The 14,834-nt window shown below is 38.7% G+C and overlaps 2 protein-coding genes across 7 annotated transcripts in view; one reads left to right on the forward strand and one right to left on the reverse strand.

Annotated features, from left to right (window-relative positions):
- Window positions 1-819: 819 nt before the first annotated feature.
- On the reverse strand, window positions 820-5,078 carry tmed5 (transmembrane p24 trafficking protein 5). The gene is made up of 4 exons (XM_082524351.1): window positions 4,747-5,078; window positions 3,674-3,771; window positions 3,406-3,586; window positions 820-2,782 (listed from the first exon to the last, which is right to left on the reverse strand). Exons 1-4 carry the CDS (start codon window positions 4,945-4,947, stop codon window positions 2,564-2,566), a joined length of 699 nt encoding a protein of 232 aa, XP_082380477.1. The 5' UTR covers window positions 4,948-5,078; the 3' UTR covers window positions 820-2,563.
- A 1,015-nt stretch (window positions 5,079-6,093) lies between these two features.
- suco (SUN domain containing ossification factor) overlaps window positions 6,094-14,834 on the forward strand; it is a 42,209-nt gene continuing 33,468 nt past the window's right edge. For all 6 annotated transcript variants that reach the window (XM_082523086.1, XM_082523087.1, XM_082523088.1 and 3 more), the window contains exon 1: window positions 6,094-6,351. In XM_082523086.1, the coding sequence (XP_082379212.1) occupies window positions 6,299-6,351 (53 nt within the window). In that variant the 5' untranslated portion in view covers window positions 6,094-6,298. The remainder of the gene's footprint in view (window positions 6,352-14,834) is intronic.

Consider the following 14,834-nt stretch of genomic DNA (forward strand, 5'->3'; position numbering starts at 1 on the left):
ATGGTTTGCATTGTCTTACTGACCTAAGGAAGCCTTCTCTGAAACAGACATCATCTAGATGGCAGCATTTGTTGTGTGCCAAAATCTGTTTAGCAGATGCACAAGTTGTCCTTGCTGTATGCATGACCGCCCCTATATACTGTCACAGATGCTGGTATTTTTAACAGTACAGTGAGATTAAGCCAGATGGTCTTCTTTAGCCTGAAGAATACACCAACCAAGAAAAAGATCAAATAAAATTTTGAATGATTTGATAACAGCTCAGTTATCATTTAGCCAGGAAGTCTTACGTTTTTAAATCTCTTTTTCTTAAATGTCCTGGGCCAAGAGAGGCAGCACACCTTGTACGGTTGCATGCAGTAGTTTTTCAAAGTATTCCTAAGCCTATTGAAACACTTGACACTTCTCTACGGGATGCTCTTTTTTTTAAAAAATACCCATCCCTATTACTAATAAACCTAATTACCTGTGGGAACATTTCACCAGATGTTGCCCTTGTCTCACCTTTTTTGAAAGATGTTACTGTCATTAGCATATGCTAACCAAAAAAAATAAAATTTCTCACTTTGAGCATCGAATATAATGGCTTTGCATTGATGACAAAGATAATTTCTGTTTTTAAATCTACATTTGAATCACAGTATCACACTCTTTGGGGGGGAATATAACAACAGAATGCAGAGGTCAGAAAAAAGGTGAAGCTGTTTAATCTGCAGAAATTTTCAACTGCAGGATATTAGCTAAATAAATATGATGCCACTTTCCCTCTTCTCCCACTGCTGTTTTATGACAGAAAACATTTCTCAAAGACAATGAAGCTGTAGACACAAACTTTTATTACTCAGTAACATAGAAATACTTAAAAAAAAAAAAACGTTGTTCTTTTGTTTTTGTAGAATTCTGAAAGCATGTTAAAAATTGATCAAAAAATATTTTTTATTACCAATACATCACTTATTAGAATCCAGACATACAGTATGTAAATACCAGTGACAGCAACCATACATGAGAATAAGGAAAAGCACTGACACTGAGGCAGATGATGACCATTTCTCACAACCAGACATCCAATATTATTACAGGCATCCAAAGAATTTGTGATTGACATATGCACATACCGTGTGGCAAAATGTTATAACTGTAAACCAATTAGTCTACTCAGTTTGGTTTTATTCACTTCTAACAAAAGATAGTGTAAATCACAAAGGCATAAACTCACTGTATGATCTTCACCTTACAGCACAAGGCAAAAATCAGAAGACTGCAACATGAAGCATCGAGCCAAGGTAGTGAGCAGCCAGGGTTCCACAGTGGAGATGAATAAACATCAATAAAAACTACAACCGCAGTAGCAGTTTAATACAATACAAGTAACAGGTAACAAACTGGTGTTATTCCAACCGTGTAGACTGTGGACCCATTTTTGTTTGCCAAAATGGGGTTCTGTGGGATCTGAGGCAGTGCAAGGACCTGGAAAAGTATGTTGAAAAGAGGAAAACAAACAAACAAACAAACAAACAAACAAACAAAACAAAACAAAAAAAAACAAACAAAACCACAAGGCAAAGGATAGTTTATGCATATTAAACCAACCAGTGCATTGAAGTAGTGGCAATGACCTTCCAGATGTCACTCAGATAGAAATAGACTTCTGTCACAGGAGAGACGGGCAGGCTCAACATCTTCACACAGTAGGTGGCTGTAAGTAGACACCCAGCAGCAGCAGACAGGCTTCACAGCGGCGGCGCTGGCTGGCAGCCATTCAGGCCACAAGTCCACAAATCATGGCAGAGGAGAGTGGGGCAGTAGTTATAAAGAGATTTGGAGATGGCCCGTTTCCTTCTCTTGCGGTCTTTTGGGTGCCAAAGAGCAGCATTGCAGTGCAGCCCTGTATTTTCAGTATTGGCATGAAGGGGAATATGTGGCTGAATTGTAACAACATAAATATTTGTGGCAATAAGAAAAGTATTCAAAGGCCTCACCAATAGGCAAAAGGCTGGGAGCGAAATCCAAATGAATAAGGCATCTTATTGTAAGGGGAAGACACACTAACAGACTGGCAGCACCTCTCACTCCTATCTGACAGAAATAACAGGCCCCAGACCATTCCTTCATCTAGTTTAGCTTAACCTATGTTGAAATTAATTTTTTTTTTTAAAAAAGGAAGAAAAAAAGAAGACATTTTTGCATTTGGCCTGGCTCCATTAGAAAAATAGTTGCATTGTAAATGTGCTTCTATCACTGATGAACTACAGCAGTTGGGGGGACCTATCAAACAAGATGCATGTTTTTTCAAGAAAGACAGAGCTAGGTTGTATGTAAAGTTGAGAGTCATAAGTTTTTCCAAACCTGGGGTTTCCTTCAAGCTGCAACGACTTAAAAGACCAGAGCAACAACTGTGGTAAATTGGCTCTTTATCATTGTGTGTGTAAGTGTGCATATATATATATATATATAATATCCTTGATTAAAAGTCACAAAAGGGGAAATCAGCTGAAAAAATCCATAAGGTTTTTGTGGGCAACTGTGTCAGTCTCTCTGTTTCACTCCATTTCAGGTTGTGTTATGTTCGAATTTTCCGTTTATCTTCAAACAGCGAGCGGACTAGGTAGACCTGAACCCCCGAGACCAGAACCATAGCAATGAGATTGACCACTGACCAAAAGTTCACCCTTTCAAAGTTACTCTCCTGGATGTTTCGGTCACGAGCCTCGAACGCTCGCAGAAGCGTCTGGATCTGAGAGCTTTTTCCCAGCCGAGCCTTCACATTGTTGATGGTGTCCTGAAGGAGAGGAGAAAAGCAGGTCATACTGAGGGAATCTGAGAAGAAAGCTAATAGATCCACTGTACTCTTTATGTAAATTTTACTTGACCAATGTTAAACAAAAACAAAGCAGGTAATCAGAGTGAGTCTGAAATGGTGTTCCTTCCTCCTTGAAAAAACTACTTCCTCAACAGCTGGGGGACAAATTTCCTACCTCTTACCAAGATGACAAGGCTATGTGACTTATGCCACAAATTTAGGCTATTTTTAGCAAATGAGTGGTGCAAGCTGAAACAATTGGCCGCCCTCAGCCAGTAGGTGAGAGTTCATGACATTGTCCTTTCTTGTGACACACTTCGTGTAACTTTACATGTTGGTGATGGATTATGTGCTATTTTGTTGGCAGTGTGTTCGGTCACTTTGCACCCCCCGTGTCATCCTGGATGATCCTCTGAAATATCTCAGGCAACAGAGGGACAAAGTCTAAAAATGCAAGTGGGAATAAAACCAACACACTCTGAATCTAATTTAACCACCTACCATCTATCAGTGCTATTAAGGTTTAAAGCTCACACATTCAAATCTATTAAAACGACAGGTTTGGAATGTGTTGAATTTATTCAAACAAGACCAACTCTCACCATAATGTCTTCCAGCTTCATGTCCAGGATGTCTGTTCCCTGGACGTACTCCTTCCAGTCATCTGGGTCTTCATCTGTATCCATGTTGTCCAGGATCAACTCGAAGAAGATGAGCTTCTCAGAGACTGAGCTGAACGTGTTGTCAAAGCAGAACATGTAGTCTCCCTCCTCAGTGTCTATGCTGGAAGAAAGCACAAGCAGTAAGATCTTCCCCCAAACACCTGAGTTATTAATGTCAGTTTTTAAATAGAAGATCGGAGCTACTTACGTGTGGACACCATCAGACTTGTGGTAGTCACTGAATAGCATTTGGCCCGATGGAGAGAAGACAGTGAAGTCTACATCAAGGCCTGCACCATCTAACACCTGCGGATGGAAGCATTCATATCAGCCCTCAACCCTTGAGAAATTCACATCTGTTGTGGCTTACTAATGCTTGTTTTAACACATGAGATGTCAGGAATATTGTTTTTTTTGTAAGGAGTCTGACATTTATGCAGCTAAATAACAAATTAAAACTCTGTGACGTCACACAGGAAGAATAGATTCCGATTCTCTGCGTAACCTGCACACTGACCTGCAAAACAGGTTCCCAACAATATGAAAATCAAGGTGTGGACCAATTTACTTGTTGCTTCTTTTGCTCTGGATTTAAAACAGTAGTAAACGAGTGTAGGCTGCATGTGGTTTGAATGATGTAACTGAAGAAAGTATTCGCATCCTGTACTGAAGTAAAAGTACAAATGCAACACTTTTAAATGTACTCCGTTACAAGTAAAAATAGCTACTATCGAAATCATTACATTATACTTAAAGTTTTAAAAGCATCACCCAAATTTTAATGTAACAGTTAAGTTTTACTGCTGTATCTGGTTTAAGTGGACTCCATTTGAGCTCTTTTTAAAATTCAACTATTTTCTGAACATTGCGAATATAATACTGAGAAATACCTTTAGAATTTCTGGCACCCAGTAAAATGATTATTTTTATATCTCTACGCCTTTACTTGTATGGACTGCTCGGTAGCTTAACTGATAAAATAATCATTAGTCAAATAAAAGCTGTAAAGCAAATAGCTACCAGTAAAACACTTCGAAATAAAAGTAGAACATTAGTTAGATATAGAAAGCATAAATACCTTAAACGTGTACCTGGCTAAATTGCCTTAATTATTCCATTATTGGAATAAGTACCACAACTAAAGATCTAATCAACAGGTTTCACAAGTGTAATATGTCAACGCTGATTTGATTTGGCAGATAGCAGTGTGAAGTTTTGGGTTGACCAGCTAACCCCATACAAACCCCAAAACAACATCCCTATTTTATGAGGCTTTATGACCTGATATTCAATCTCCAGTGAGGCATCATTCTTCATGGTCTGGTAGAAGCACTCCTTTCGACCGGCGGGCAGAGTGAACGTGAAGTCGCTGTCAAGAGACTGAGAGAAGGCAGCCAGCACCACTAACCTCTCCGAGACCAGTGAGACAAACACGGACAGGACACACAAAAATAGCCGGACCATCTTCATGGTCAAAGCCATGACCCTAAAAGTCCCAAAGACCCAGAAATGTGATTAAAGAGGCCGGCCACAGTGCTGATCAGTCAGCGGCTGTTAGCTACCTTCGCCCGAAGTTGACTTCTAGTTGAAATGTTCTGAAGATTGGCGACAGCTTAGGACCCCGCCGAAATAAAAATTAAAAAATGTGTTTTATAATTTGCTAAAAAAAAAAACCTTTTTATTTCACTGTTGATCCAAGCATCTGGTGTATGTACTTTTTTGTATTTATTAAGTATGTGAAATAAACCACACACAATTTTAAAAAAGTCAGGCAAATTATTCAGGGCCTCAATGGAATTGCACTTTGGGATTTGTAGTCCTATTGTTCCATGCGGTATGAGCGTACGTAGAAAACCACCCTACTTTAAATGTGTTTTATGTGGTAAATGAAATAAACCAAGACTTGTATTTGTTTTGATCTTTTTGTTTTCCACAAACGTGTAAGTGACGAAGTGTTAACTTGTTAAAAGCAGAGTTTAAACAAAATCTAAAGTAGGAACGTGACTAATAGCATGCAAAAGTGTAAAATGTGTTTTTAACGAACCAGATATTTTTGTTCTCTTGTTTCTTTATAGTCTAAAAATACAATAGAAACGGATAAGATTACAGTTAAGATAATGTCCCATTATATGATATATAATAAATATAAAAAATTATGTCGGCAGAAAAAAATAATTAGCCCATTTCTCATTAAACACCGATAACCATTTTCCAGGATTTAAAAATATTTATGGGTTTAACTACTTGAAGGTGTTTTCCAGTGGTGAAGAAGGAAGTATACAGTGTACAAATTCTTTCACTCACCCTCATTCATACACCTCATATTTGAATGAATGTAAGTTAATTTACATTTTTTTAAAAAGTGCTAGGACTATATATTCACGTCGACACATTTCACAGTTGAGCAATAACTTTAACTATTGCATGCTTAAGTGATTTGCTTATCAAGAAATAGGTGACGCGTCCTGCTCCACAGCTACCAACTCATCCTCAATCGAAAGGGGTGGGGCTTTCAAATTAAACTAGTGTCGCTAAACGCCTTTTCATTGGGCTACGAATTCTCAACGCTTATTTGATTGGTTAGATTTTTCAGCGGGGGTTGAACATAGCGAGATCCAGCTACTCGTCAACAGCAGTGGCCACAGGAGCCTAAAAGGAGGCGGACAGCTGGTCCGCATAATGAAAAATAGCACCCCCTCAAGTGTGGGATTTGCTGTTTTTCATGTTTAAATTAACACAGGTACTTAAAGATTCTCTTCGGTGTGTTGTGTAGCCGTGATCCATTAGGAGAAAAACCCCAAGGAGCGAGGATGTTGGTCCCCGCGGGAAGATAATGAAGAGACTGCGCGTTTTGTTGGTGTGCCTCATTGTAGCTCTCCTGTGCTGGTAAGCTTTCATCGACATCTAATTCTACATCCTCACTATAATCAACATGTCAGGCAAAACACAGTCCTAACAATAGGTGGAGCAGGCTTTGTGATGCTCGTCCCCACGTAGCTTTGCTTGGTGTCTTCTGCCGCATAATATCCGTCAGTCATCAATGCCCCTGCTACACAGCTAACATTAACAACGTGTTACAATCTGTGGCGTTTTCTGGACTTTCTTATCCTAAGAACAGCTCTGAAATTGTTTTGTTTGTACCCAACTTACTGATAAGCTTTATTTATTAAATGACTTAAATTATGTCAGAAGGTTTGGTAGCCAGCTGTTGACTAGCGGCATAGCTAGCTAACCTAAAAACCAGTGAAGTCGGGCTACTTGTCAGGTAACATCAGTGACCACCAAGGCAAGCTGGAGGCGACCAACTAAACTCTTTATCTCTAAACTTTTTAATGCTAAAAAAATTCAGTCCATCTCCCCTTGATTTAAACTATATTTCATGACTGTTTATTTTCCAATGCCAAATCCATAAGGGCATCAACTGCTATCCTGAAATCGACCAGTCAGTCTGACCGGCTCATAAAAACTCGAGATGACATGTATGTTGTCAAATGAAACAAAAAAGCAGCTAAATCAAGGAAATGCTACCATTGTTTGTCCAATGATTTATAAGTTACTACAGTTATAAAACTTCAATGTGTCTTTGTATATTGTACAGAGAAAACCATACTCGCAAGAGCTAGCTTATTGTAAAATCATTGTAAAATCACCGAACTTCTACATACTTAACATAGATTTAACAGCGACATATTGGAGATCTGTTATTACATTCTGGTAAATAAGTTCCCCTCCTAAAAATGATAGTTGTTCTCCAAAGTATGTGCGCACAGAGGTCTGGTAGATTAAACAAATTCATGAGTTGTATTAATCTCGGAGGCATGCAGCAGGTAACAGTACGCAGGGTTTGTGGAATGGGATTAGCAGTCTGGCTAAAGTGCCACCTTTATCCAGATTGGTGACTCAGAAGCAGGTAGCTGTCCAGCTTTCTCTGCCATTCTGGTAATTTCTTTGTGATAAATATGTCAGTCTCACTTTATTTGAGAATGTAGATTAGTTTGCTCTTTAGGAGACTAAATAACCTAAAAAATAAATAAATAAAGACACATTTGATGTACGTGAAAATCCACCCATTCGTTTTCTTTGGCTTATCGGTGCTCAGGTTGTGGGTATAGCACAGCTTTTAACTTTTCCTGGGGGATACTGAGGTGTTCCCAAGACAGCCGAGAGACATGGTGTGTGGCGTAGGCCTCCCTTGGGGTAGAGGCGGAAATTTAAAACTCCCAAGCTGTACAAGAAAATTTCACGTTACTTAAAGTGTGTAGTACGTTTCCAGGAAATAATCACCTAATATTTGTGTTCCAAGATCCAGCAATGGTTCTGGTTGCTTTCCTGTAATGGTTATTTGATTCACACTGTTGACTATAGTGTTAAAGGAAGCATGTTTGTCCTTATTTCCTTAAAGCACTGAATTTTAGTAGTCATGTTTTATGGATCATGTCAGGCATTCGTCTTATATAATGTCTTCATGAATAAGTAAAACTTGCACTCCAGCACTTAGTGTACTGTAGCTCCTTCATAGGGTTGCATATTTTGAAAAAGAGTTGCATATTGGCACAAGCAAACAAGAGCTGTTATTGGATTGCAAACCTGGTACTTCATAGCTATTACACAAATAAGATTTGATTTGATGATGAATTGTTATTTATAAATTCCTAATTTAGTCATTTTAAGCACACTTTATATTCTTTTGTAAAGACCCAACATATTATATAGCAAGGAAGCTAACTATTCCAGCAGGCCTGCTGCTTGCAAGTCAAGTGTCTGCTTGCCTATATTAATGGGCCCTTTTTCCACTTTCCCACAAACTAATGACAATGCTGCTACACGTACAAACTTCATTAGTAATGCAAACCCTTTTTAGCGTGCAGCTTCTCACTCCTCCTTGCCAACTCTCACACGTCTTGGTAGGAGCAAAGAAATGGGGAATGTGATCCTTGCAGTAATCCGATGGTCTCCAAGGCAGCTGTGATTTTTAGGCTTTGAAAAGGGGGCTCTGTATTAGATTGCTGGTAACAAGTGTCTATGGGTAGGTGTGTCATGATCATTGACCTGATGCTTTTAATAACTCTGCTTGTCCTGCTTCAAATGACCTAGCCTGATGTTGTTTTTGTTGTTCTTTTATGGATCAAAATCTATGCTTTTATTTTATTTCTTTGTGTGTGTGTTTGTGGTTGAATTGTTGCCTGTTTTTATAGGGTGTTTTAAAGCTGCTTGGCAGTACATCTCTATGCTGCAGTACTCAGAGAAGCACAACAAAGTGTTCTGCATGTGTCATGCTGCCCCTTCACGTGTGGTCAGCAAAAGGGATCTTACTGTGCCCACAATAAGCTAGCTCAGACTGTTGACATCAGCATTGAGGGGAGGGGAGCGTGTGTGTGTGTGTGTGTGTGTGTGTGCGTGCGCATGTGCTCTTGACACCGTTTGCATGAAACTGCATATTTCCAGGATGATTATCTGTAATGATAGCTCACCAGATATGTATTTTCTTCTTATTTAGATGCTAACTTTAGCGCAGAAATGTTGTCTGAGTCTGGTGGTTCAGCATTTAAGATAAGAGAGAGATAAGATAAAACTTTATTAATCCCTCGGGTGGGTTCCTCTGGGAAATTTGGTAAGCTGTGAATTGGGATTCATTAGAAGCAGAAGGTAACTTAAAACCCACACAGTCCTCACTCTACAGGTGATTTAGGAAAGTAAACGGGTTGGTCTTGCATGTGTTCTCCTTCTAGGTTAGCACCAAAGCAAATGAACAAACACGTCTTTTGGCATCACAAGCAGATGCAAATAAAACGCCAAAGCACCCTAAAGCAATTTTAACTGCACTAATATAATGACATATAAAAGTCCAAGTTAACAGCACAATTAAATTATTCCAGGTTAGAAACTGTTAGAACTTGTTTGACTTTCTGTTAGACAATTGGCATCTTTCTCTTAGTTGTATATTCTGGAAAATTACCCGAGATCCACAAAAGGTTTTCTTTATTTAATTTTTGGGGTGTGTACTCAACGCCCTTTACTGCATATATTGTCACCATCTCATTCTGTCCTTCTGAAGGATGGCATAGAAAGATAATTATTATATAACCTGATTAGTACTTAAGAGATACCTCTGCAACCAAGTGATCAGTTGGGGGTTTTCTATTATATTCCATTAGAGTGTAGATATTGTTAATCATCCAGTTGTTAACAAAATCAGCAAAACATACAAAGTTTTTGAACATGTTCATTTAAATTGGGCTGTGTGCTGATCGTGTTGAATTTTAATCTACTGACTTTTATGATTTTTTTTTTTTATGATTTTTTTTATTTATTTATTTATTTTTTAATTGTGCTGTTAACTTGGACTTTTATATGTCATTATATTAGTGCAGTTAAAATTGCTTTAGGGTGCTTTGGTGTTTTATTTGCATCTGCTTGTGATGCCAAAAGACGTGTTTGTTCATTTGCTTTGGTGCTAACCTAGAAGGAGAACACATGCAAGACCAACCCGTTTACTTTCCTAAATCACCTGTAGAGTGAGGACTGTGTGGGTTTTAAGTTACCTTCTGCTTCTAGTGAATCCCAATTCACAGCTCCAGTCCTTGAGCAACTCTGAGGGTGAGGCTGTGTTTTGCAGTGCAAATATTTTGCTAGGAAGAAAACCTAATAGACTGCTCACAATGAGCAGTAGTTCAACAAATATAAGATGAGATCATTTTCTTTTCACTCTATATAAGCTGAAAGAGACAGAGTGTCAGGCTTCAGACTGCTCTGAATGCTCCGATTCAGGCTTTAACTTTACAAAGTTAAAAAGTGAGGATTTACTGACGTTTAGCAAATGCAACTTGCAATCTCACCCACCTGATGCTCGTACCTTGTGTTTTCAAGAAGCGTCCAATCAGAAGGAATTTGGCTTTTGTGTAATGTGTTCTTAAAATGAGAGGTGCTAAAATTGCTTGTTTCGGATAGTGGGTAAACTGAGGGGCTTCACCAATGCCCAGTAAAAGATTAATGAGGATTACTTGGAGCACTTTCATACAGTATTGTGCTACTAGAACAAAATGAAAGAAGTGGAAATAAGTTTAATAGAGCGTTTGTACAAAAAACATATTTCTTCACTGTGAGCTCCAGTTTCTGTCAAATTTTGCTGTTAGGGATTCTGAGTGCCTTACAAAGAAGGAAGTCAGGATATAGCTTGTGGACATTCTTGTTATAAGAACTGTGTTCTGCCCACATTGTAAAAGTTCCTTTTTGGTGGGGGTAGTTGTTACATAATACAGTCCTCCTTATGTTCCCCACATGCACCATGAGTACACACTCACGGAGCACCCATACTGGGAACTGTAAGTAAATGTCACAGTGAAAACTTTGTGTGCTTTGGCTGTTTCAGCTGGGAAATGGGAGGCTGGTTGGACCGTAAATCGGAAGGTTACAAAGGAGGCCTTGAAAGAAGACGATAATGCTTACTGGGCGTTCTCGTAGCTCACCCCCTCGCAGCTTCTCATTTCATCAGCTGGCTTGTGGCTGTACTGTGATGCGTCTGTGATTCAAAGAATGTAGCACAATGTCATAAGCTCATACATGTGTTACCTGCTCATCTGTCCACGTGAACGCAACTTGCATAATAGAAAAAGAATGGTCTGCAAAGATGCTTTTAAGGGTTATAAGTTTACATAGTGGTGTGCTATTTTGTTTTTTTTCTTCTTTATAGAAGTTGGACTCTAGGGACTCTAGGTTGAGTGTATACAAACATTGCTACTGCCTGCGCCTGCTCACTGACTATTTGGTACAGTAATTTGGGGGTTTATGGTAAGCTATTTACACTGTCTTTAATGACTGAGTTTAAACATAAAAACAAAACTTGCTAAATCTATGCATGTAGGAAGAAGGAATATATATATAAGTAATAGATTTGTTTTGTAACATAAGGGATTCCATCATGAAATATGCCAACTGGAGACCTGCTCATTGCTTCCATTAACTTGTTATCTTACCCTTCACTTAATTTTTGAGTGAAAAGGCAGTTTATCTCAGCTAAGGTCCTATTGATTTCAAATGCTGGATTTTAAAACGTTGAGGTATGTAACTGAACAGGTTTCTAAAGAGGGGGAATAAATAAATAAATCACAGCAAACATGACATTTGACCTAAAAGCCAGAAAAATCTGGAGTCATCCTTTTCATGTTACAAACCAAACCCAGGCACTATTGTTCGCAGCCTTTTCTCTTGAGTTTAATCCAAACCTTTTACACAATCCATCTCTTGCTTCTGTTTTTCACAAAAACAGGACAGAGCCAGGAAGTTTAGCTCGATCATTGTTTATTTCAGTCAGTATTGAATAAAATAAATTGCTTTCTGAATTTGTTTTTAAACTGATCATTTTAAAATGCGTTTGTTTTTCACAGCCAAAATGCGCAGCTTGAATGCATGATTTTTGGAAGCTGTAGGTAATCTCACTTTGTCTCTGCTTGTCTCTACTGCAAGCCCAGAGAATAGAAGCTGAGTAACACAGTCCAAATTTGTGTTGTTGTTGTTGAACCAAGGTCTTGCCCTGCGGGCTGGTTGCTTTAGTTTTTATGTGAGGAGACAGAGCTGGACTGGCACTAAAGCACATGCCTTTGTTCCTGCCCACTGGCCATGGAGCCTGATGAGCACATAAAACTCTCTTGCTTTCTAGCCTTCTCATGTCCCAGCTGCATACCCCTCTGTATGCTAATGCTTTCTGCTGCCACTTTTTCTTTTAGCAGTCAACAACTGTGAAGTGTGCCACCAAGGCAGTGCTAGACAAAATGGTCTGATGTGGTTTATATAAAACTGCCCTGAACTTTTCTAGCCATTACCCAGAGTTGCTGCATGTTAAAACCCAAATGTCCACATCAGTTGCAATCTGCATTAAGACTTTACCCCTGTTTTTTACGTTGGTCTTGTCTTGTGTTAAAAGTTATGTGCAGCCCTTTCATTTACAGCAGTTTTGATTCTCCTTTGTTAAGATCAAGCCAACATGCCTGGAAAGAGAACCTTTTAATCAACAAGGTCTGTGAGATCTAGGTAAACCTGTCCATTAACGGTTGCCTTCACCTGATTGTTGTCTCCAAAGCTCCAGTGGTCTCTAACCTGATCTGCTTTCTGTGACATGAGTGTCTGATACTTGCTGGCTCTCTTGTGCTCCCCATGGCTTCTATGCAGGTCTCCTGAGGTGCACAAAGCCACCTGGTTGGATCTCTGTTGTCCCTGTCTGCAACCATCTGGATGAATCTATGCCCATCACCATCTCTTTATTTATTTGCTTTACACTTGAATCATTAACAAAAAAAAAATCACCTTTGAAATTAGACTTTTAAAAACCACCAGTCCATTTGTTTTTGATTGTTTACAGGTAGCCAGAATAATTGTAATAATGAGTTTTGCTGTTGTCAATCTGCCAACTTCACTTGTCAACTTGTCAATCAGAGCAACTTCAGACTTGGGTACTGCGTGATTTTTCCTGACATTTTCCAGAGCTTATGTTAAAATAGCTTTTGTCTTGATCTCTCACTTCCGTCACTTAAAAAAGATTTTAGTAATCACATTCAAAGTGTGATGTCCCTCAGTTGTATTTAAGACGCACAATACATATATGCGTAACTTTAAATTATTATTATTTTTTTAATCTCAGACCTGATGATATGAGGAGGAACGTATTTGCACAATCTTTCTTCACAAACATAATAATTTTCTGGGAAGTCGTTCAGTGAGCGCTGAATACGGGCCAACAGCCTGAGGCTTTGTCAGTGGTTTGAAAGAAAATACTACTGTTTGCTGCGATGGAGAATAGTATTCAGAGGGTGGAGATTGAAAGGTTTTAAAGGTGGAGATGTACGTCAGAAAACTAATAAAATATCACTGCATGTGTTTACTTGTATGACACAAGGGCATGGTAAAGGTTAGGGAGGGGATTCATTTCACTTGCTTTTCTTACTAGATCTCCTTTTCTTCTTGTGGTTACATTGTTTATGATTCCTGACTAATTAATGCTGCAAATAATTTACAACATTTGAAAGTATATGCTAAGTATATAATAAGTCTAAAATAATTCATAGAAGATGTGTTTTATCTTCAGTTGTGTTATGGGTCTGAGGTCATTTGTAATAGCTGTATACAGTAAATACTCCCAAGTTTGGTGTATAAATTTCCTTTGCTTTTTCTTGCCCTTTTTGAGAAAGGTACTACTTTTTTCCGCCCTGTGAAAATCTTCTGTTTCTTCTTTTCTCCCTTCCCCCTCTCACTCACTGCTCTTCACTGTTTACCTTTTAGCTGCTACTGACAGGCTCTCATGCATGAGTTTTGTGTGTGTGTGTGGGACCATTTCTGTCCCTTTTTCTTGTTGGTATGGTTTGGTCTTCTAATGCATGAAGCGTGTCTGTCGGCAATTCCCAGCAGGAGGCCTTTTTTCCCCACAAGGCTTAGACAATTTTAAAGATAAAGAGATGTTTTGCTGGAGCTTGTACATTAAGAGAATATCATCAAATCGTCTTTACTTTACTGAATCCAAATTGATTGATAAGCTGTTATTATATTAAAAATCAACATATCACAGCATTTTTCTTTGCAAGCTCCTTTGACTACGATGACCTGGATGACTGAGAACCTTCACAGACAACATATCACAGTACTTGTCACTTTCCAGTCTTTTATTTTTCAAACCTGGCTCCCTTCTGGGTTTTTACAGGGTCCAGTTTGCAGTGAAACATCTACGACAGATGTAAATGTTTCACCACGCTGCAGCACTTTGGTACACTTTGTGCCAAGTTGAATTTTTAATGGGTTTTTGTTTTCCTGCTGTGCTTGCTGATGTATCCATGCAGGCCAAGAATGCACATGTATTGTTGTATCCACAGCCACCCATGCTAACTCTCACTGGCAAAGTGGCTTTTCCTATCAAATTGGATTATATCACATGAGTGCATCTTTCAGTCCCATTGGTCTGGGTCGATGGTCCTGATGTCTCATCGGCAAGCCTCTGTGGGACGACTGCAGTAATGTACAATGTCACTGCTGCTAATGGGATCTTTTCTCTAGTAGAGATTTGTTTATTTTTGGCTATAATAGTTTTAAAGCGTGGTGTTTAACAGTAAATATGGGTGTCAGCTCAGTTTTTAATTAGTTTTCCTTGGCCTCATATAGTTCCTTAATCTTATAAAAATGAGTATAAACATATTTATGAAATGTGGAGGCTGAAGTAAGACAGACATATTTATTTATAAGCCATCATCATTCAGTGGAAATTTAAATAAAATGCCCTTACTAGGTTTAGTCCTATTTGATTATAATACAAAACTCAGTGTGGTATGTTTTTGATGTATGATACATCATATATGGAACACAGCAGGAGCAGGGCATTGGCAGCCAAA

The sequence above is a fragment of the Aulonocara stuartgranti genome (genome assembly GCF_965226115.1).
Source record: "Aulonocara stuartgranti genome assembly, chromosome: 23".
Taxonomy (NCBI): Eukaryota; Metazoa; Chordata; class Actinopteri; order Cichliformes; family Cichlidae; genus Aulonocara; species Aulonocara stuartgranti.

What these genes read in the sequence shown, in the direction of transcription:
- tmed5 (XM_082524351.1), bottom strand. Translation starts at nt 4,947, where the DNA reads ATGGCTTTGACCATGAAGATGGTCCGGCTATTTTTGTGTGTCCTGTCC. An exon ending in AAGTCTGATGGTGTCCACAC is followed by an intron (nt 3,587 to 3,673) that starts GTAAGTAGCTCC and finishes GCTTTCTTCCAG; the next exon opens with CATAGACACTGAGGAGGGAG. An exon ending in TGAAGCTGGAAGACATTATG is followed by an intron (nt 2,783 to 3,405) that starts GTGAGAGTTGGT and finishes CCTCTCCTTCAG; the next exon opens with GACACCATCAACAATGTGAA.